Source organism: Scyliorhinus torazame, chromosome 7 (assembly GCF_047496885.1).
Source record: "Scyliorhinus torazame isolate Kashiwa2021f chromosome 7, sScyTor2.1, whole genome shotgun sequence".
NCBI lineage: Eukaryota > Metazoa > Chordata > Chondrichthyes > Carcharhiniformes > Scyliorhinidae > Scyliorhinus > Scyliorhinus torazame.
The window spans coordinates 24,344,354-24,367,816 of record NC_092713.1 but is presented as its reverse complement, the minus strand read 5'-3'; the positions used below and the strand labels follow the sequence as shown (position 1 = coordinate 24,367,816).

The window sequence follows — 23,463 nt, the reverse complement described above, 5'->3', positions numbered from 1 at the left end:
TCTTCAGCTTGATGGTATTGAGACCAATAATGCACCCACAAAAGTGTACTGCTAAGAAGTATCCGTTGCAAAAGCCAATATATTTTAAATGATAAATGGATAGGAATGGTCTTTACCTGTAACTTATCTTTAGTCACTGCAGACAACCAGTCACTGCTGAAGTGGCCATGAGGAGGCACTTCACAACAACAAGGCTTATACCTTTTATCACACAGTAAACTCTGAGTGGGAGCATCAAGATTTGGGATCACTCACTCTTTAGCATTGTACCAGCATGTTGCTAATGTACGACTGTTACCTATTAACTTTTATTTATAACTGCTTCAACCTACAGTGTTGCTGGGGTTCTCTGGGATGATCCAGTACAAGTACAGCTAGAGTAAATTGGCCCAGGGATAAAATATTGAACATTAAAATGGGTGGCTCTCACCTTAATTTCACACCAATAATTAGGTTTTTTAATACTCCACTCCAAAATATGCTTCTTAGAAACCACAGAAATTTACAACATGGAAGGAGGCCATTGCCCATCCTGTCCACACTGGTCTGCAAGTAGCCATCCAGTCTAACCTCACTTTCCAGCTCTTGGCTTGTAGCCTTGGACAGCACTTTAATGTCTAAGTTCATTTTCCAATAATTTTCCCACCAACAAGGTTACAGTGACTGTCCTCTAATTACTTTGTCTCTCCTTTTCTCCCTATTTAAATAATGATACAAATCCTGATACCATAGGGACTATTCTCCCTACCGGCCGGCGCACATACTGCTATTCCCGGAGATTAGTGGGAGAGTCCCTAAATGTGGTTTGCGCTGGGGCGACGCTCTTGGTCCAAGGCACCGTCGCAATCTGGTTCATAAGCTCGCTGGGAAGGAACCAGATTTGCATATTTAAATGAACATCGAAACTCATTTGAATATACAGTTCCCGGTTTTAGTCTGAATCAACCGGCTCCCAGGATTCACCACACCTGCCAGCTCAGCATGAGGTTGGCGGGAATCGTAACTGGTCTCCATCAACGGAGACCAAAGGTGATGAATATGCCAAGGGCTCGGAGGCCATTGAAGCCTCTTGCCGTTCGGGGACAGCGGAATTGCCAGGGCAGTGCCAGAGTGCCAAGGGGTGTAACCTGAGAGGGGGCATAGCCATGGTGGGAGGGGCTTTGGCAACCCTTTCATTGTGGGGTGTCGGTCATTTGGGGGGGGGGGGGGGGAGAAAGAGAGACGCAGTGTTGTAGGCTTGCTTGGAGGTTGGGGTGCCATTGATCTCCGAGGAGCCAGCCTGGCCAGCGTCCTTAGCTCCTGCATTTCTTTCCGGGCAGGAATCTTCCCGTGCTCCAAAAAAATGATTAAGCATGGGCGGATTGCAACAGGAAACAAGCCAGAACAGCCAGCAGGATTCTCACTGGTTTTCCCGCTTGAAATGACACATATTTTCTGGGAATTCCGCCCGTGCTTGAAGCCAGAAGGGATTGGAAAATAATGGTGGGAGACTCTGGTATTTCTTTGCTTGCCCTGTAGCCAAACCGAATTGCAGGCTGATAATAAGTGGTCAACTCTGAGGAGCCATAGAATCCCTACAGTTCAGAAGGAGGCCATTTAGCCCATCGAGTCTGCACTGACCCTCTGAAAGAGTACCTACCTAGGCCCACTCCCTCGCCCCGTCCCCATAGCCCCACCTAGCCATTGGACACTAAGGCGGCAATTTAGCATGGTCAATCCACCTAACCCTATCCATCTAATCTAAACTTTAGATTGTGGGAAGAAACCGAATCACCCAGAGGAAATCCAAACAGACAAGGGAAGAATGTGCAAACTCCACACAGACAGTCGGCCATGGTTGGAATCGAACCCGGGTCCCTGGCACTGTGACACAGACGTGCTAACCACTGTGCCACCAGTCGAGTATCTCTAACCAAAAAGGGCTCAACAATCTACATGCTCAACAGATAATATGTCTTCACAGGTGATTGCAGTTGTATCAGAAGATAACTGAATACCTGAAATAAAGAGATCTTATCTGATGAGACAAACACCAGGGGATAACCTGATAAACTGAAGCAATGGTACGATTTGGTGGCTTGCTACATGCAGGGATAAGGTACAAAGATACTGGCGAACAGAACATTGGAAGCAACAACCCAGGAACAACCATTGCGAGAAGAGGAAAGATGAACCCTGAGCTTGAAGCCCTGGAGACTGTGAGCTGGAGCCCAGAGACTGCAGCAATGGTAGTCGACATCTGTTAGCGCCTGCCCAGCATGATTCGGATTTGACTCACTGATCTTATTTGGGAAGAAAAGTGTTGCTTATTTGGGAAATAGATCTTATAGTGCTATAATATCAGGCAATAGTTATTTGAGCTTGTTAAATAAAGAATGAACAAATTCCAGCAATCTTTTGAGTTTGGTTCACCAAATAGATCGAGCAGCAGAGATTCGGTCAGTACCTCAATTCACAGCCTGGAAACATTGCATCTAGCCCTGGGGACATAAACACTTCCAAATATGTTAAACCCCTTATAATACATCCTCTCTTTGTTAATCCCATCTAACATTTCACTCTCCTCCTCACTGATTGCAATGTCTGAATCGCCCTCTCTTTTGAGAAAACAGATGCAAAGTATTCATTAAGAACCATACCAACATCCTTGGCTTCACATATAGGTTATGCTTCTGGCCTCGAACAGGCCCTACTCTTTCTTTTGTTATCCTCTTGCTCTTTACATATTTATCAAAAATCTGTGCGCTTTCCTTGATCGCAATATTTCCTAACTTCCATTTCAATTTTACTCCTTTAGTTTCTATGCTCCTTCAGATCTTCTACAGTATTGAGCACTTGATTTCGGTTATAAGCTTCCTTTTTAAAAATGTCATACTTTCTTTTCAGTCCTCGACACCCAGGAGGCTCTGAGTTTGTTCGTCCTGCCTTTTGTTTACCTAGAGGACACACTGGGTGGATCCTCCGTCCGTTCATGGCAGCGGGATTCTCCGGTCCTGTTGCAGTGAAAGGGATATTTGGCTGAGCGTCAAATTCTCCGTCCTTGCTAGCAACGGTCGCGGAGTGGACTTGCAATGGAGAATCTGGTCACTTGTTCTGAACCCTCACTATCTCTTCCTTCAATGTCTCCCCGTGATCTGGTACTCCCAGCTAGCTAGTGTCATAATATCCACTCATGTATATAATGAGATGCAGACAGGCAGTGATTGACACACAGGATGACCAATGAACACACACGACACAGAACAACCAATCACCAGACAGGACACAACCACTATAAAGCTCACAGGACACAGCTACTGAGATAGTTCACAGAATTTACAGTGCAGAAGGAGGCCATTCGGCCCATCGAGTCCGCACCGGCTCTTGGAAAGAGCACCCCACCCAAGGTCAATACCGCCACCCTATCCCCACAATCCAGCAACCCCACCCAACACTAAGGGCAATTTTGGACACGAAGGGCAATTTATCATGGCCAATCCACCTAACCTGCACATCTTTGGACTGTGGGAGGAAACCGGAGCACCCGGAGGAAACCCACGCACACACGGGGAGGATGTGCAGACTCCGCACAGACAGTGACCCAAGCCGGAATCGAACCTGGACCCTGGAGCTGTGAAGCAATTGTGCTATCCACAATGCTACCGTGCTGCCCCTGAGAGTTAGAGTGCACAAGCCAGTGAGCACCATCTCCATGTGGTAGAGAGCTAGTCTGGTCAAGTCAATGGGAGGTTAACAGTTAGATTAATAGAGTGCCAACCCACAGCAGATTATGTACAGCAATCAGCAAGTTAAATAAAAGCGTTGGAAGCCTGTTTCTAGTCACTGCATCCAGTTGCAGTCAACGTTGAACCAACTCACTTAACACATCAGCTAGTTCCTTCAGTTAAACCACACTCAATTTAGTAAAATTAGCTTCTCCCCAATTGAGAATTTTTAATCCTCATCTATCTTTGTTTTTTAGATCACTGTCCTAAATCTACATGAATTATGATCACTTCCACCATGGTATTCCCCAACTGATACCGTTCCATCTGTCCAGTTTCATTCACCAAAAATAAATCCAGAACCAACCTCTCTCTCTTTGGGCTTGCTGCATATTGGCTAAAATGATAGTGACTTATTGACAATAGCAACAGTCACTGAGTAACTATAAGTAAGCCCAAGGTCGCAGAAGGTATTGATTTTTAAAAGCCATTTTTCTAAATTCTAGATCTAAAATTAGGATCTCTTAGAATACGATTAATAGATTATCAATACATTTTCAAGCATGCATCATTTTTCGACTGACCTGTACGATACAGTTCTGTTGCTCCTCTAAAGAAACGTGGCAAGGCTGCCTCGAGGAGCATTATAAAGTCTTCCAATTCCTCAGTTATCCCGACAAGGAGATACTCATTAACCAGGTTGTATTTGGCTTGCTCCAAAGCCCATTTGCTTCCAACATTCCTTTAATGACAAAGAGTAATGACGGTTTGTAGTATGCAGACAGAAAAAGGATTTGCACAGATCCGTCCCATTTTAATTGCAACTAGAACAGAACAAGCAATTAATCTCTTTCTTTGCTGTCGCAGTGTTACAATCTTATTAAAAACAGTGATGTTTAGGAAATAGGTCACAGGTGCCACTATTTTTACCAAGGTGAATAATGAGCTTTATTTACAACCTTAGACCTTCAAGTCCGGTAGGTTTACTGACAGTCTGACAAATACAGTTACTGATCCCTGGGTAGCCTGTACTTTGCACTGTTCACAGCCAGTTATTCATTAGCAGGGTCTGGAGAAAACCACAGGCATATTCTGCACAACTATGTTTAACATATATCCCTTTGAGCGATGCAATTCGTAAGCTTTCAAATAACACCCAATTTCTAGGCGACTGTACTTTGAAGTTGCACCTATTATATCACAGTTTACCAATGCCTGGTCAAACTAAAAATGTGTCACTTGGTGATTATTTGCTAATTAATAGTATAACAACATTAAAAAAAGGTTCACTCAATGGGACAGTACTAAACTTCTGGCTGTGCATGAGGTGTGAAATCCCACACTACAACAGTCAATTTTAGCAGCTCTTCAAAAGGTCAATGGGTAGGATTGTACAATCGTTCCTAAATATAACTGAAAGAGTTTTGTTTTAAAATTGAAAGTTTATCAATGGCCACTAGCAATTCACTGTCATTTTGGGATGTTATCTAGTTGGCAATTTGCTGCGAGGATTCAAAAGCGCAGACCCGTGAAGGATGTTTTAGGTTTCGTTTCCTTAAAACCTCTCTTTCGTTAGGATGAAATGTTATTATAACACCCGCATTATTTCACTGTAGTTTAGAGCTGATCAGAATTATAGAGGCAAAACCGGCATCCTGTAAATAACAAAACTCCTGATACCAACCAATGTTTTCATTATTGTCTAACCAGTAATAAACATTGAAACGTAAAGTGCAAACAACCTCCCATTCAGATAAAGGGTTTGGAGAAACATATCGTACTCAACAAGCAGAAATTGTCCAAATACTATTTTCTTCCAATTCATCATGTCTCCTCACATCAGACATGCATGAGGAATGGGAACCTTGACCGCCAAGGAAGAACCTACTTGGGTTCTGCCAAAGATCTCCCCTTGACAGGAAATCTGATTGTGTGAACTTAAACCGTATGAAACTTTATAATATGTCAATCACATGTTATTTAAACATGTTACAACAGAATCTGAGATACGATTATTTGAGTAGTCACAGTGTCTCAGTTTATTGTCCTATCCAAAAGATCGTACCTCACAGTAGTCAGCACTCAAGAAACAAGGGGAGGTGGTGACATTGTGACTGGACTAGTAATCCAGACACCCAGGGTAATGCTCTGGGGACCCGGCTTTGAATCCCACCATGGTAGACGGTGAAATGTGAATTCAATTCACAATGACCATGAAACATTTGTTCACTAAAGTCTTTTAGGGAAGGAAATCTGCCATCCTTACCTGGTTTGGCCTACATGCAACTCCAGACCAAGCAATGACTCTTAAATGGCCTAACAAGCCACTCAATTCAAAGGCAATTAGGGATGGGCAACTAATGCTAGTCCAACCAGCAACGCCCACATCCAATGAATGAAAGGAAAACATGTGCTTAGAAAGTAAAGCTTTCCTTAACTACAACCCCAGAGGTTTCTATTTTTCACTGCACTCATCCTCACTAAGATTTACAATATAGTATATAATTTGTGCCCAACCAAGGGTTTTGTGATAATAATATAATGGAAAAAGCTATTTGATGTGTAGCAGTTTAAAAGTGAGGAACTTTCAATTTATTAGATTGGATTGAATTCAAAACCCAAATCTTTACAGCAGAAGTTAACATATTATTAGAGTAACGCTTTGGACAACAGAAAATCAAAGGTCATCTAGCCTACCTCTCCAAGCTTCCCACCAGGGTCCTTCCTATGATTCTGAATTTTGCCAACAGAAATTCATCCAGCCCTTCTTTGAAAATCTTGATTTTCACCTTTGCTAATAAATGTTCAACAATTCCACCGTCTCCTTCTTAAAAATTGGCCCAGAACTTCTGGTCTCCAGATCATACTTCCCTTTACCCCTGATATGTTTGGGACCCCATGGAAATGCTATCGCACTGACTGCGTATGAATTGCCTTGGAGGTTTGAACTTCTGGTGGGCTATACTCCTGCTCCCCGGGATCTTCTGAAAAGTATCCGAGTTAGAATAAGGTGATGGGCAGTTCCAACTTACTTACCTGGATAGCTATCCAGGAAGTGTTAGACAGAAAAATCTGAGTCTAACTCCTGGGAAACTGCATAACTGACCAATCCAATCACTCACACGGATTCCCCCCAACTTGACCATTTTGACACCCTCGACCAGACCTGACCTCACCATGCCTGCCATCCTAGCCCCACCACGTCACCCAACCCCTTTACCCACTTACCTCGCCCATCTGACTTTTACCCACTTGTCTCATCCACCTGCCCCTCTACTCCTTACCTCATCCGCCTGCCACCCGACCCCATTACCCAATAACCTCACCCACCTGCGACCCTACTCCCTTATCTACTGACCTCACCCACCTGCCAACCTACCTCACCCATCTTAAACTCTACCCTCTTATCCACTTGCCTCAGCAATTCCACCTCCTTAGCCACTTACTCATTCACCTGTCACCCTACCCACTTATTTTTCCCACCTTACACCTTTACCTCACCCACCTGCCACTCTACCCTCTTACCCACTTATATCACTCACCCTACCCCCTTACCCATCTGCCCAATCATGCATTCACTCAGACAGTCATACACTAACACAATGAAAACCTGTTTAAACATCCCAGCTTTTCAGTGCTTTAGCGAACACTTCCGAGAATATTTATGTCCTTTAGGACTCGGTGAGCTCAGTCAGCAGTGTTGCTGAGCCACTCTTGGTGATGAATACTGAAGCCCCGACCCAGAGTACATTTTGTACCCTTGCCACCCTGTGTTTCTTCCAATTGATTTTCAACATGCAGGCAGAGGTGTTAAGTGGTAACCAGGAGATTTTCTTGCCCATGTTTGACCGGATGCCATGAGACTTCATGGGGTTCAGAGTGGATGTTGAGGACTCCCAGGGCAACCCTTTCCCAACTGTATATCATGTCCTGCCATCTCTGGTTGTTATGTCCTGCTGGTGGGACAGGACATGCTCAGGGATGGTGATGTCTGGGACATTGTCCATAAGGTAGGATTCTACGGGAATAACTATGCCAGGCTATTGCTTGACTAGTCTGTGGGACAGCTCCCCAATTTTGACTCAAGCTCCCAGATGTCAGCATGGAGCACTTTGCAGGGTTGATAGGACTGAACTTGCCATTGTCGTTTCTGGTGCCTAGGTCGATGCCGGGTGGTCCGCCCGGTTTAAAACGTGAAAACACGGCACCTAAATCCCAGATTCTCTTTTCTACTTTGTTACCTGCAGTACATGGTCATTAAAGATTCAATCCATTCTCAAATCTTCTTCTTAATCTCATAACTTTACATTTATCAATGTTAAACTGGATCTGTCACTGTTAAATATGCTAAATCTGCCATTTCACACACGATCTCCACTGTTGCCATTGCTATTTCAGTACCAATATTATGGGTAGCTTTTGTGTTCTGTGTCCATTATTGTTCCCTAGGATCATTTAACATAGAACTTCACAGTAACCAGAGAGAAGGGAATTTTCATTGTCACCAGTCCAGGCTGCATTTCAATCCACCTTACAAATAATGCTCTGTGGAATAGATTTACCATGCTTTAAAAAAATTATTTCCGTAAATTAGTATGCTTATAAAGGTGCTGTACATGATCTGCCAAATACACAATTTACAGCAAGTCTATATTTTATTTTAAAAAATTAATATTCATTATGAGCTTTAATGAAATACTTTACATTTTCCATTGTACCTACCAACATTCTGAGCTGTGGCCACAAAAGAATGGAATCTGAAGCCAAAGTTTCTCTGGAGCACAGTCTGACCCACCAGCTGCAACACATTCATCAAATGTCTGATGTAGGGGAGGGGTGGGGGAAGAAAGAAAGAAAAGCAAGCCAACAGTAAATCAGTACAAGCATAAATAAGTGCTGACAATTCAGACTCTCAAATCAATGCTTCAGAATCCTCATGATGTCAAAGTTAGTATGGCAATTTTAAGACACTACTTGATTTTTAACTCAATTAAATTTGAACATGCTGCAACAAACTATTGCAATAAATGCTGATGGCCCTTTTAATCTTATTTGGAACAGAATTCAAATTCTTTCACAATTTTAACAAAAGTTGAGAAATGCGAATGCAAATGCTTTATTAACCTTTCACTCCTTCAATATTACAACACCAGCTGTGTTTGATAATTCAATTAGATTAAGCCCAAATAAATTTAGTTTGCAAAACAGTGTACATTTGTCAAATACCCAGTTGACCTGAGTAAATTGCGAGTATTTCAAAAGAAAGATTGTTTTAGATTATTACAATAGATTAAGTTGAACTTAGTTCTGGAATCAAGGCCATACTTGTTAGTAATTAACATGCTGTCTTATTAATATAATTTGCATTAACAGAAATATAACCAAGTTAAAACTGGAATATAAATTTGTTGAAAACTCTGCAGTGATAAAGTGCTGATCATCCTATGGAGCTGGATGATGATAATCATGATGTGGAGATGCCGGCGTTGGACTGGGGTGGGCACAATAAGAAGTCTTACAACACCAGGTTAAAGTCCAACAGGTTTGTTTCGAATCACTAGCTTTCGGAGCACAGCTCCTTCCTCAGGTGAATGAAGAGGCGAGTTCCAGAAACATATAACAAACCTGTTGGACTTCTTACGATGATAATCATGTTCAGTGAAAGCACATCAAATGCTATTGATTATATATACCTCGAAAACTGTGTGCAGTTTTGGTCCCCTGACTGCAGAAAGGATATTGTTGCCTGAGAGGGAGAACAATGAAGGCTCACTACACTTGTTCCGGGGATGGCAGGACTGTTTTATGAAGAGAGAATGGGAAACCCAGGCCTGTATTTTCTAGAGTTTCAAATAATGAGAGGTGATCTCATTGAAACCTATAAAGTATTTAAAGGAATAGATAGGGTTGATGCAGGTATGATGTTTCACTTGGTTGGGGAGTCCAGAACCATTCAAAACAATTTCAAAATAAAGGGAATGCCACTTCAAACAGAGATAAAGAGAAATTTCTTTACACAGATTCTTTGGGATTCTCTACCCCAGAGGGATGTGGAAGTTCAATCATTGCATATTTATACTACTACTACTAATAATCTTTATTAGTGTCACAAATAGGCTCAACATTAACACTGCCATGAAGTTACTGTGAAAATCCCCATGTCACCACACTACGGCACCTGTTCGGGTACACCGAGGGAGAATTCAGAATGGCTAATTCACCTAAAAAGCTCGTTTATAGGGATGTGTGTGAGGAAACCGGAGGACCCAGAGGAAACCCACTCAGACAAGGGGAGAAATGTGAAGACTCCACACAGACAGTGACCCAAGCCGGGAATCGAATCCAGGTCCCTGGCGCTGTGAAGCAACAGTGCTAAGTGTGCTACAATGGAGCCCATTTTAAAGCAGAGATTGATGGATTTCTGATGAACAATAATGAAAGGGTTATGGGGATAGTGGTCATAAAAGGCATTGATTTGTCCAATCAGCCATGATCGTATTAAATGACGGAGCAGGTTCGACGGACTGAATAGCCGTGTCCTGTTTCTTTGTTCCTATAATAATAAGAAAATAATAATACTAACCTTTATTGTCACAAGTATGGATTTACTGTGAAAAGCCCCGAGTCGCCACATTCCGGCGCCTGTTGGGGTAAGCTGGTACAGGAATTGAATCCGCGCTGCTGGTCTCGTTCTGCATCACAAACCAGCTGTCTAGCCCACTGAGCTAAACCAGCCCTATAACTATTTTCGAGACAGCCTTCATAAAGTCATTTTTGTATACTGGTCCCTGAAGTGAACAGAGGAAGTTGAGACCTTCTCTGGTCTATCTGGGCTGACCAGAAAACAGTACAAGAAGGGTCACTCCAGTTTGTTAACCTCAATTTAGTTAGGGGTTCACCAATAATATTGTCAAATTAAACACATGTGGCTGTGAGGATCCGCATTAATCTTTCGTTTATCCTGCAAAAGGTGAAACTTGAGCATTAGCTTTTAAAAATGAATTTACGGGATGTGGGCCTCGCTGGCTGGGCCAGCATTTTTTTGCTCATTCCTAACTACCCTCCATTTCAGAGGGCACTTGAGAATCACCCACATTGCTGTGGATCTGGAGTCACATGTAGGCCAGACCAGGTAAGGAATGCAGATTCTTTTGCACGAAATAGGATACAATGGCTCCACAAGTAAAGTGGAAGTACATCAAAGTTACATACTTTTTATGTTTTTTCTATTTGCAAATTTATGTGCATTGAAAGATCTTTAAGAACAGGATACCATGTTTATGCTCTCAGATCGAAATGAATGGCAACAAAAGGATTGACGTAGGGTGAGGAGAAAAAAAGCACAGAAGTATATGGAAAAATAATTCAAAAACATTTCAAACTTGACTTCCTTTTCTTCTCTCACTGGCAATTAATTTTATTGCAAGCATGTCCAATTCTTTAGAATATTGATTAGAACTTCAGTTAATAACAAGATCACCTTCTCATGATTTTCTTTTTAACTTCTGAGCCTCAAGATAATGTATCCATCTGAAGAACCAATATATAGCATACTACTCAAAGACATCTTCTAATCAACCAGAGATTTATCTAAACTAACAGCATTTCATGCTTGTAATCATACATTCTTTCAAACATCACACAAAGAGCTGTTACATGCAGATCTATAGAAGGGATGGAGCTTAAAGCTTGCAATCAAATCTGGAAGTTCAACTCGGCTATTAAAAAACTTTTGCCGTTGCGATTTACAGTCATTTGGAATCCCTTTCATTGGATTATATTCTGGTAACTCAATTTGAAAGATATTATTCTTCAACTACAATTTGCAGTTATACCTCTGACATTTGTGGAACAGAGCAATACCCTTAGGTTCAGCAAGAATTACATGGGTGAAATGAATTCAATTTAAGCTTTTTTGAAATTTGTTTTCCTCCAATTTTGTCCCTTTCGCTCTTTTCCCAGAGACTACAGACAAAGGGTCATCCTTGGTTGAGGAGCAACGGTCTTGCTTCGCAGTCTAAAGGTCATGGGTTCAAGCCCCAGTCCTGATTCTTGAGAACATTATCACAGATTACAATTCAGTGCTTTACTGAGGAAATTGCTGCACTGTTGAAGGTGCCATCCTTTGGCTAGGAAGCTAAACCAAAGTTGTACCCCGACACCTCAGGGGAATGCAAGAGATAGTATTATCTTACATAAGCAGGGACGTTCTCCTGGGGCTTAAGCCAACATATAAACTTCAACCTTTTTCACCAAAAGCAGATTATCTAGTAATTGTATATAAAGGTATTTTAATAATGTTTCTTCACAGAATGCGTCATTGACAAGTCACTTCTTTATTGTTCATCCACAATTGCCCTTGAGAAAGTAGGGTGAACTGCCTTCTTAAATACGACTGAGTGGCTCAGTGGGCTATTTCAAAGGGCAATTAAGAGCCAATGACATTTCTGTGGGTTTGCAGTCACGGACAGGTCAGCCCAGGTAAGGATGGTAGTTTCATAATTACCATTTCTAATACCAACTTTTTATTCTGGAATTAATTGAATATAAATTCTCCAGCTGCCTGTAAATACGTGAACTCACATCTCTAGAACAATAGTCCAGGCTTCTGGGTTACTAACCCAGTAATAGGACCACAATCACATGTGCCACATTGTGCCTGGTTGAATGCAAATAGGCTCCAATTTTTCCCTACGTTGTAACAGTGATTACACTTGAAAACTATTTCACAATACAGTGCTTTGGCACAGCCTGAGTTTATGAAAGGCACTACAGGCCAGCTGTTATTCTTTCTTCTTTCCTGGCAAGTGACACAATTGGTGCAGGCTTTACAGAACTATCAGCAAGCTATTATTTTTGGGTGCGGATCACAGCTGCATCTGTGGGTGTGAGTGCGCGTTCTGTGGCACTTTTGCCTATCTATTACTTTGTTTCCTGAGACAAACAATAGCACCACCACTGTCGTAGCTGGGGTGGGTTAACTCCAACTAGGCAAAGATGGAGCTTAGAACCTTCTGGCCAATATGATTCAGCTGCCCTTGGATAGAAATCACTGAACTCTCTTGCAAATATGAACTTTATTTACTTAATCTGAACCATAAAACAGTAGTTTATTGTAACCGAAAAATCAAAATATGAACAAAGTAGTAAATGAGATAAAATATTAATAAAATATCTTAACCGTACAGATATTCCATTTTAAGAGTTTTTCAGTTATGAATACTGCTTAGTGGGAAATTGCAGCAAGCTGTGATAGCCGTATGAAACAGATGATGGAAAGATTTCATAGAATTTACAGTGCAGGAGGCCATTCGGTCCATCGAGTCTGTACCGACTCTTAGAAAGAGCATCCCTACCCAAGCCCACACCTCCACCCTATCCCCATAACCCAGTAGCCCCACCCAACAATAAGGGCAATTTTGGACTCTAAGGGCAATTTAGTAAGGCCAATCCACCTAACCTGCACATCTTTGGACTGTGGGAGGAAACCGGAGCACCCGGAGGAAACCCACGCACACACGGGAAGAACGTGCAGACTCCGCACAGGCAGTGGCCCAAGCCGGGAATCGATCCTGGGACCCTGGAGCTGTGAAACAATTGTGCTAACCACTATGATACCGTGCTGCCCCAGATGACTCTGTAATCACTTCTACTTGTAATCATAACCAGTTACATGATTTAATGCCGTCTGTGCTGAAATGATGCAAAAAGTATTTCCATTCTATACAGCTCAATTAAACAACTTGGAAACACTTTCCAGGGTGAACATTAATGATACTAAGCGATAAAGAGACTGACAGTTAATAATAATAATAATAATAATAATTGTTTATTGTCACACGTAAGCTTCAATTAAGTTACTGTGAAAAGCCCCTAGTCGCCACATTCCGGCGCCTGTTCGGGAGGCCGGTACGGGAATTTGTTGGATGGTGTTAAATCTGCCTGCCCCTCATTTAATGTTGGATTACAAAAGGTGGATTAGAAGAGTGTTATATCCATTTTCAGCCTAATTACTGAAACAAATTAAACAGTCTTGGAAATCAATCCTCAAAAAGTGTTGAGCATTTCTTTGTTGTTCTGGATATTTAGTTTCTTAAATTATATTTCAACCACCTTTGTGTTGTGTGTGTTACATTCTCTGTTGCAAATTATTTTACCTTTTTATCTCCCTGTTTTCTTCTCTTTAGTCCTGGCCTGTAGTCATCACCAAAACGCAGAAAATAATAGTATGATACCAGTCGCTCAATTGGATCTCGAATTACATTTACGTAGATGGGTTTCTTTTTCACACCATATCTAGAGCAATGGGAAGAGGAAACATTTGTTGTTTATTTAAATGCAATGTAAAGCTGTTTTCAATATTGAATTGAGAACTGTTCGTATTTTTTGTGATCTATTAAAATATTTCCTAAATTCTGTTGCACCATTTCAATGCTTCTCTGTTTATACTTTCTTAGCAGTTCCTAATGTAATTATGCAGTATCATGTTTGTAATGACAAAGGGAAAAGACTAGCTCCATCTTATAAAGCATTACAACAGCTACCAAATTTGTTGCTATATCTGTAAATTTAGTATTGCAACCAACCAGATAAAATCTGTGCTGTAATGAATAAAATTATCACTACTGTAGCCACACTAAGGTATTTCTCAATATGGTGAAATTAAGAAAACAAGTATCTACTTATTTTAACTCATTTTCAATCTGGTTTTGTTGCAGTGACTGTGTTCAGATCTTTACTTGCGATGATGGATTATAAATTCAACAATTTGCAGACACATTGCCAATAGTTTTCCAGAAAAGCCTAAATAAGTACTTGAAAAGTTAAAGCTATAACCCCATTTTACAAATTCCGAGAGGATATCATTTAAATTAGAAAAAGTATTATTTTTCAAAAAAATCAGTCGGACCCTTCAGGGACCAGAGAGTACATCTCGTCATTATGAAAGTGAAAAGAGAACATTGCAGTGACATCAGCGAAGGGAATCCCTGCTAGGCACATTGTTCTGCTGCTATCTCATTGGACGCGTTTCCTGACAGACAGAGAGCAGCCTATTTTTATCAACAGTTACAACGCAAGAGGAAAAGGTGTCGTCACAGGCCCTCTGAGAATTCAAGAGTTTTATCCTTGGCACGGCCAAGCTGTATCGCCCCAAAATGTCCCAAGGTCAATTTCAGGTCTGTGCTGCATTATGCAACTTATGTTATAGCAGCAGAATGAAAAGTAGCCCTATATAATAATAATCTTTTTATTGCCACAAGTAGGCTTACATTAACACTGCAATGAAGTTACTATGAAAATCCGCAAGTCGCCGCACTCCAGCATCTGTTCGAGAACAAGGCCGCGCTGCTGACCTTGTTCTGCATCATAAACCAGCTGTCTAGCCCACTGAGCTAAACCAGATCCAGAGTTGGTTAGAGTTGCCACTTCTGATCACAACCCATTGCTGGAAATGTGCAATTGGATGTTACATAAGCACAATATTGGGCTTGGCTGTGATGCACCCACAACAAAAAGGCAAGTCAACATGGTTAAAGATCACACAGTAATAGTGACTTAGTCAAAAAGTATTGGGAGGCACCTACACACCTGGAATAGTGTCTCAGCAAGAACTGGTTAGCTTCAGAGGAGAGAGGAAGGGGGAAAATTAGCAACAAAATACACTTGGAGACTGGCTGAATGATGAATATCTCAAAAGCCACAAAATACCTCACAGCAAATCAAAAACATGCAGTTAGTGAAAGTACTAGCTTTGAAATTATTGAGACTTGTCATGATAGTGCTGTATGTTTTATCAATATGTGCATTGCCAATATACTCAGGGCCCTTTGAATTCCTTAAGATAAGAAATAGGAGGAGGCATAGGCCATACTTCTACTGTGTAGAAGATTGTAGTTTAGTCGGGCAGTATGGTCGGCACGGGCTTGGAGGGCCAAAGGGCCTGTTCCTGTGCTGTACATTTCTTTGTTCTTTGTTGTTTGTATACAGCCCTGGAGCCTGGCCTGTCATTCATTAAGATAATGGCTGAACGTTTAGAACAACTCCACTTTCCCAAATACTCCCCATATCCTTGTGTCCACAAATCTATAGAGCTCAGTTTTGAAAATCTTAATCTGAGCATGCGTAGCTCTCTGGGGTAAGAATTCCAAAGATTCAGAACCCTTTGAGTGAAGTCATTTCTCATCTCAATCCTAAATGGCTGACTCCTTATTAAGTCCTTCAGAATTTTATATATTTCCAATGAGATCATCTTTCATTTTTCGCCAGAAAACACAGGACCATTCTACTCAATCTCTTCTCATGGACAGCCCTCTCATCCAATTACGTAGGCCCCTGTTGAAAGTAACACAAAATGATTGACAGAATATTTTCTTTTCTTCCCTACCAATTTGAAGATGCCTGCCTGTTTCACTGATTGGAATGAAGCTCATCAAAACTCTGGCGAATATGAAAGATCACATCTCCTGACTATTCATACCACAATGAGACATTTGTAAATGTTTGGGAGATGAGACATCAAAATTCAATTACCTGTTCTGAAACAATAACTGCAGCAGACATTAACTAACAAAGTCCCTCTGCAATATGCAACCAGCAAGGTATTTCAAGGGAACACCTGTCCAGTAGGAGTGGGGAAGAAGTGAAAAAGAATAATGCTGTACTGAAACATGCTGTTAAAGCTGAGTTCTTTCTCTCTCTCTGGAAGTATTCACTGGTTTGTAAATTGACCACCCTGAGAAAAAACCCCGAGATCTTTTAAACTGTAGAAATCAGCTCGGTGTGACTACATCCATGAGAACAGTTAAGCTAAATGTTGAATCACCACATTGAAACCAATCAAGGAAAAGCTAACTATATTTTTTCTTTCATAAATTGTAAAATCTTCATAAGCCTACCCTCGATCTGCAATTGCGCACACCTGGGCCCAGACAAACATGTGTGACCATATGAACATTGATATGTTTTTCTTATTTTTTAAAGCTCTGGAATAGTTTCAATAAACTTACCTTATTCTTTGTTGAACCCAAACAAACCTGTCTGAGTAATTTGCTACAACCTCGACACGTAAATAATTGGAGAATTACAGAATTGGCAAAGCACATTCTCTCAATTCTTAAAAAACAAACTGGGTTATGGTCAAACGAGGAGTGGGAGAATAAAGTTGTCTTCTCACACATCCTCACTTGGTCCTGACAAAGTAAAATTGATCAAGATTCCGATTAAAATGCAATAGGTGGTGTTATGTTTGTATGGTATGGATATATGAGCAAATGTATGAATGTAGGTATACACAAAATATTTACCGTTTTTAACGAATGACTAAGATTCTGGGTGTGATTCCCCAATTGGAGACTGTATGATTATGGGTTTGATTCTCTCGATCGGAGGCTAAGAGCCAGCGGGAAAACTGGAGTGATTCCCTCTGGTACGAGGAGCGACTGAGACATTCCATTCAATGGTACTTGGAAATTATTTTGCCCAAGGTCCGAGTTTCGGTGCCATTCAAAGGCACACCGGAGTTTTCGGTGCACCTGAGGGGGGGTGGGACTTAATCGCTATGACAGGCCCCGCTCCGCAAGAGATTGGAGTGCCATTTGTAAAGGGTGCACCAATTTCAGAATGCTACTGCAACAGCCTCCCCGAATCACTGGCAAAGTCCCCCCGCTCAGTACCACCCTTCAGCCTTGCCCCCCGTTCCCCCTTCAGCCTGTCCAACTCTCTCCTGCGCCTCCCTCAGACCCCCCCGCCCTCCTCTTCAGCCCCTCCCAATTTCCACCCCTTCAGACTCCGCCCATTGACAGTGTCAACCTGGCCCCTTTCTCTCTGAGGGGTTGCAAGTGGGTGTGTACCCTCCCAACACTTTCCTCCAGTGTGCAGAGGGGGTCATTCATGAGTGATGTGGGTCTGGGGGATTTGTTCTGGGCTGCAGGGGCTTGGAGCAGGGGTCTTTTCTAGGATGGGGATTATTTGGCTGTTCTTCCCATCTGCAGTCTTTAAACCTTTTAAACAGTCTGTCAGTATCTCAAAAACACAGTTCTCTGATATTAAAGTGAAAGTGTTCCCATCTGTATCACTAAACTCTTTAAACACTCTCCCAGCTTGTCAAGTTCAAAGATCTGCGAGGTGAAGGTAAAAGTATTCCCCTGAATGTGGTGGAAATTTTTGAAGTGTTGTTCCACCAATTTCATTGCCCTTTAATGTATTGAAGCCTGTTTGTATGCCTAGAGGCCTAAAAGCTTTGAACTGCATTGTTCACATTAAATTTCACAGGCCATTGCCTTTTTCTTTTAACAAACATTAAGGCATTTATGCTTTCATAACAATAAAAGATACAAATACAAATGTAAACATAGAGGCAATTGCCTTTTAAAAGCTACTTGACAGGTCCAGGCAGTTTCAAAGGGAGGATCAAGGTTGTTTATTTTGATAGCTTAGAGGAGCAGCTGTTTTTCTAACTATTGTAAAAAACAGAGACTGTCTCTTTGTTATCAAGAGATTTCAAGAAAGAACATGTTCTCTACGCGAGTGCTGCCCCCACACCTGCTCTTTCTTATTGAGGTTATTGAGAACAAAGAGACAATCTCTTAAAAGAAGCCGCCGGATCTGGGTGGAACCTCGCTAGGAACGTCAGGAGACTCGCCGGGGCTGGCTAACTTGCAACGGGTTTCACAACTGGCGTGAAACCCGTTCTTGGCTCGACTCTCAATTCACTGGGCTATCGGGTGGCCCCAGAGAATCCTGGCCAATATGTTATATTGGAGGTGAAGCCAAAGACAAATTTCCACTTTTCCCAGATTATAAAGTTCTAGTCTATGCACCAGATTTTCAGAGGCATATTGATAAATTGATAAAGTCAAAGGTGAACCACATGATTGAACAGTTCAGAGATGTAATTTTCCTAATCTGAGATAGAAGAGATGTATAGTGAAGATCATATAACATACAAAGTTCTAATATATTTCAAATCTTAAGTATATTGATTAAAAAAAAACATTTTGAGGCAGTTAAGCAAGAGCTTGGAGAGAATACGTTCTCATGCAGTTGTGGCAGATTGTTTAAACGCCCAGCCATGTCACCAATGTGAGGTAATCAAATGAGGTGCAAATGACAATGCTGGCACAATGCACCATTACCAAACATTCTAAATTTTGCTTTCAGCCCCTTTCCGACAAAATCAATGTTATGTTTCCCCAGCTGTGATCAGGTCAGATTTGATGGTGTACCCTCCAGACTGTCAAGACACAAGTTAATACAGCAAGGAAATTAAAGTAACACAATTGGAGATAGGGTGCCATATCCAATCAAAGTGAAGTTAGACTTTTCAAATAGTGCAACGTATCCACTCAATTTCTTGAGTGATTTAAAAGGCACCTACACAACCAATAATTGGCAAGGAATTTTTCGGGGTGAAGCCTCCACGAATACTACATGAAGGACCTCCTACTTTGCGCAGTTTTAATTTTGGTTAAAATATAGTTATTTAAAAATAAAAAGCTGAAAAATGTAGAAACAAATTTGCTTACTTTGAGAAACTGGTCCTAGTCAATAATTAGCAATGGAAAGGTAGCAGCTAACCTGCACTGAGATTACAATGGCAGTGGAACTTGAAATCTTTTATTTATTCGGTGAAAGCACCTAACCAGTTTACCAGACACAATTAAGCTCACTAGCAGCTTTAAAGCCATTCAGGAAAGTATTGATCAATTTTCACTTGGTTTGTTCGTTAATTAGTCAATCCGGAATGAAGTCAGACATTTACAAGCACACTGCATTTAAACTGTTGTTGACCTGGTGTATGTTTCAGTGACCTGGTGGATTGCACAACAGTTCACAACGATTGTTTAAAAAAAAACTTTCCTTTATTGAAGGATGTTTTTTTTTTTTTAAACAGGTTACTGAGTATTACCAGCTTTTCCCATCCATAGTTGCCCCTGAGCTTTGAATTTGACAAAACATAAAGGGAGTTAATGTTTGATGCGGAACAAGAAGCATGTAAAGGGTAAAAGCTGCAAGCCTGCTTCCCTGAAGAACACTGGTAACCAAAAACAAAAGTTTGCTAGTAATGCTTACAAAAGGAAGGAAGCAAATCCTCAATTGGTTAAACAAGTTACAGGTCGATATAAGTATTCAAGAAATAAAATGCCAGGATCTGCTGGAAAAGGGCCACGAAGCCCGAGGAAAATATGGGGGCAATAGCAGAGGTATTAGAAATTTGGGGGAAATTTTGAATTTTGCACTTCACTGAAGTCAATGGACAGCAATAATGGGTGGAGTGCAAAATTGACAGTCCACCTGATTCCATAGGTTTCCCGTCCAGCAAGTTAAAATTACCCTCTGTATTTCAGGATTTTACCGAGAGGCGCGAAGGACTGGGGAGTGGCCAACGTAATACTAATTTTCAAGAAGAGTGAGACAAACCATGGCAGGGAACATATTGGAATCTTTAGTTAAAGATTAAATTATGATAAAGAATATGTTCAACAAACCTGTTGAAGTTCTGAACAAGGTGACAGATATAGTGGATGAGGGAAATACAGTGGCTGTTGTGAATTTGAATTATCCAAGTGTTTGATAATGCACCTTATGAGATTATTGGAGAAGATTAATTGGAATCTAGCATGGACATGGTTGGCTGAATGGGCTCATTTGGTGCCATAATGACACAATGACTAAGAACAATGCATTTGGAATTAGGGAATGGGTAGCAAATTGGATTTAAAGGAGCAAACAAAGCATGCATTTCCCAACATGGATAGAAAAGTGACCATTCATTTCCAAAATGACTGCTTTCTGTTCACTGTGTACACATATTTAGATAAAGAACTTGGTGGACTAGAAACACATTTTACAGATTGCACTAAACTGGTAACCCTTAAAAAGGGATTATGGAATCCTAAATCAGCAAAATGTATCAACTCTCACTAAAACAAATAATGTTTGAACAGGGAAAGGTTGGACGCTGTGAAAGAGGGATTTAGAAATTCAATTTCACAAGGCAGCACAGGTGCTAGCCTTTGCTGTTAGTACAATCATACACAAATCCAGAACAAAACTGGAGTCCCAATAAAGTTACGTCAGGTAGCAGTGACAGGTCCTTGAAGGACATTAGAGAATCAGCTGGTTATTTACAATAATCTGATCAGACCACAAATTACCAGAAGTATCAAACCCCAATTCCTCAGTTGCTGGGATAGGCATTCAGGACCAGAACTACGACAAATAAATGTCAATGGATAATGGTGAATCAATGCAAAATGAAAGTCGCCACAGTCCCAGAGGACCATAGGCTGCTCCCCCTTTTGAGCGAGAGCTGACTAGTGGTGATTTAATCTGGGCGTCACCACACCTCAGGTGAGGGGCAAGGGTGAGAAGACCTTCATGGATAACCTTAGCTGGTAAGGGAATTTAACCCGTGCTGTTGGCACCACTTTGCATCATCAATAGGGGCTGGTTTAGCACACTGGGCTAAATCGCTGGCTTTGAAAGCAGACCAAGGCAGGCCAGCAGCACGGTTCAATTCCCGTACCAGCCTCCCTGAACAGACGCCGAAATGTGGCAACTAGGGGCTTTTCACAGTAACTTTGTTTGAAGCCTACTTGTGACAATAAGCGATTTTCAATTAGCCAACTGAGCTGACCGACGCTCAAATCAACACAATAACTTAGTAAAACCACGTTTTGAGTAATGTGTACAGTCTCGGGCTCCAAACCAAAGAAGCAATGTTCATCCAACAGAGAGGATGCAGCTTAGGATGAAGCCTGGTACAGTATTAGGTAACGCAAACATGACAAATGATTTGAAAAATGTTCTTTTTTTGAACATAAAGAATTGGCTGATTTGCTGGAAATGTTGAACTTTATGAAGGGATGGACATTGAGAAATAGATTGTTTCCAGTGATTGAAAGCCCACAGAAGATTAAATGCAAGAGATTCAGAACTGTGAGCACAAGAAAAAAAAGACTTAAAGAATGCACTACGTAAATGAATGATTGAAGCAAGAGTAAATTTCCAGGCGACTGAAGAAAAGGATACAGGGATATGGTGAACATGCAATTAGGATTAATGTGCGGTGGGGATAACCATCAAAACAGGACGGTTTACCTAAAAAATGTTCTAGTTCCATTTTTAACTTTTGCTTCTTTACATACAAGCCCCTTCCTCCACTTGGTTTGTCTGATTCTGACAGCTGTTCCACTCCACCAAATTCAGTAGTTCATAGCATGACAGCAAAAAACAAAATGTTGAGAGTATAAAGTTTGGCTAGTCCCATAGTAGCTTGAAACCATCTTCACCCTTTTTTGAAGAAAACAAAATTTACTTCAGTGACTGAAAGCGAGGCAGATAGTGAATGGGTTTAAAAGTGCACAAAAACATACAAAAACAATGAGCATGGTTCCCTTAGTCTGCCCTACTCAATTGTGACCTCTTATGCATCATAATACATCTACCCCAAACCACATGGAACCATGCAAGAGACCAAAAAAAATTAAATCCAGGTTAATTGGAGAGGGGTGAAAAAACCTGTTGAATTCCTCTCTAATCCCCCCATGGCAATCAAAACTACATCAGAAGATCACATTTATCCGGATTTATGCTACAGAAAAGCTAGCTTATGCACAAGGCCCAGCTGTCCCTTGAGGGGTTGCAGTGAGTTGTTATTCACCACATGAGCTGACAACCTGCCCCACAGGTCCACTATTTTCTGAGAAAAGAACTGCTTAACACACAACTTAGTTCTGCCCATAGCTAGCTTGTGAGCTCAACTCTCATCTTCCCTAACCTGTTCAGTCACAATAATTGATCTACACAAACAGTCTAGTCCCTTTATAATTTTATAAATCTCTGTGAAATTACCCCCAAGTCTTTGCTTCTCCAAATTTTAGAACCGATCTGGGCAAAGTGTTTTAAATCTAAATAAATCTTCTGAGCCTCTTTTGCACCCTTTTCAAAGTATCAATATTTCCCATCATGAGACCAATATAGGTACAGATTTGTAACTGAAATCTTGCATAAGAACCAGATGGAATGTTTTGTTTTAGACTAAAAAGTCTTGTGAATATCCACTGGACCCTTGTGCACTTAGCTGTAGTTTCATAGCATTGTCATTGACTACAAGACATAGGAGCAGTAATCGGCCATTCGGCCCATCAAGACTGATCTGATATCATAGTCCTCAACTCTACTTTCCTGCCTTATCTCCATAACCTTTGATTCCCTTACTGATTAAAAATCTGTCTATCTCAGCCGTGAACATACTTAATGACCCAGTTTCTGGCAGTAAAGAATTCCAGAGATTCATCCCCCTCAGAGAATGAACTGATCCTCACCTTTGTCTTAAATGGGCAACCCCTTTACTCTGAGATTATGCCCTAGACTCTCCCCACAAGGAGAAACAACCTTTCAGCAACTACCATGTCAAGCCCTCTGAGAATCCTACATGTCTCAATAAGGTCACCTCTCATTCTTCTAAACTCCAATGAGTACAGGCCCAACCTACTCAACCTCTCCTTATGAGAAAATCCCTCCATAGGCAGGATCAGCCTCTGGACTACCTCCAGCACCAGTGTATATTTCCTTAGATGAGGGGACAAGTTCACAGTATTCCAGGTGTGGTCTAACTGGTGCCTTGCTTAGTTTTAGCAAAGACTGCTCTATTTTTGCACTCCATTTCCTTTGAAATAAAGGCCAACATTTAATTTGCCTTCCCTATTACCTGCTGAACTTGCAGGCTAGCCTTTTGTGATTTATGCAAGAGGAT

The 23,463-nt window shown here is 41.2% G+C and overlaps 1 protein-coding gene across 2 annotated transcripts in view; it reads right to left on the bottom strand.

Moving 5' to 3' along the window:
* LOC140426092 (heparan sulfate 2-O-sulfotransferase 1) overlaps window positions 1-23,463 on the bottom strand; it is a 273,815-nt gene that overhangs the window by 3,216 nt on the left and 247,136 nt on the right. For both annotated transcript variants that reach the window (XM_072510440.1, XM_072510441.1), the window contains 3 exons: window positions 13,862-14,000; window positions 8,427-8,524; window positions 4,289-4,446 (listed from right to left, as the gene is read on the bottom strand). In XM_072510440.1, the coding sequence (XP_072366541.1) occupies window positions 4,289-4,446; window positions 8,427-8,524; window positions 13,862-14,000 (395 nt within the window). The remainder of the gene's footprint in view (window positions 1-4,288; window positions 4,447-8,426; window positions 8,525-13,861; window positions 14,001-23,463) is intronic.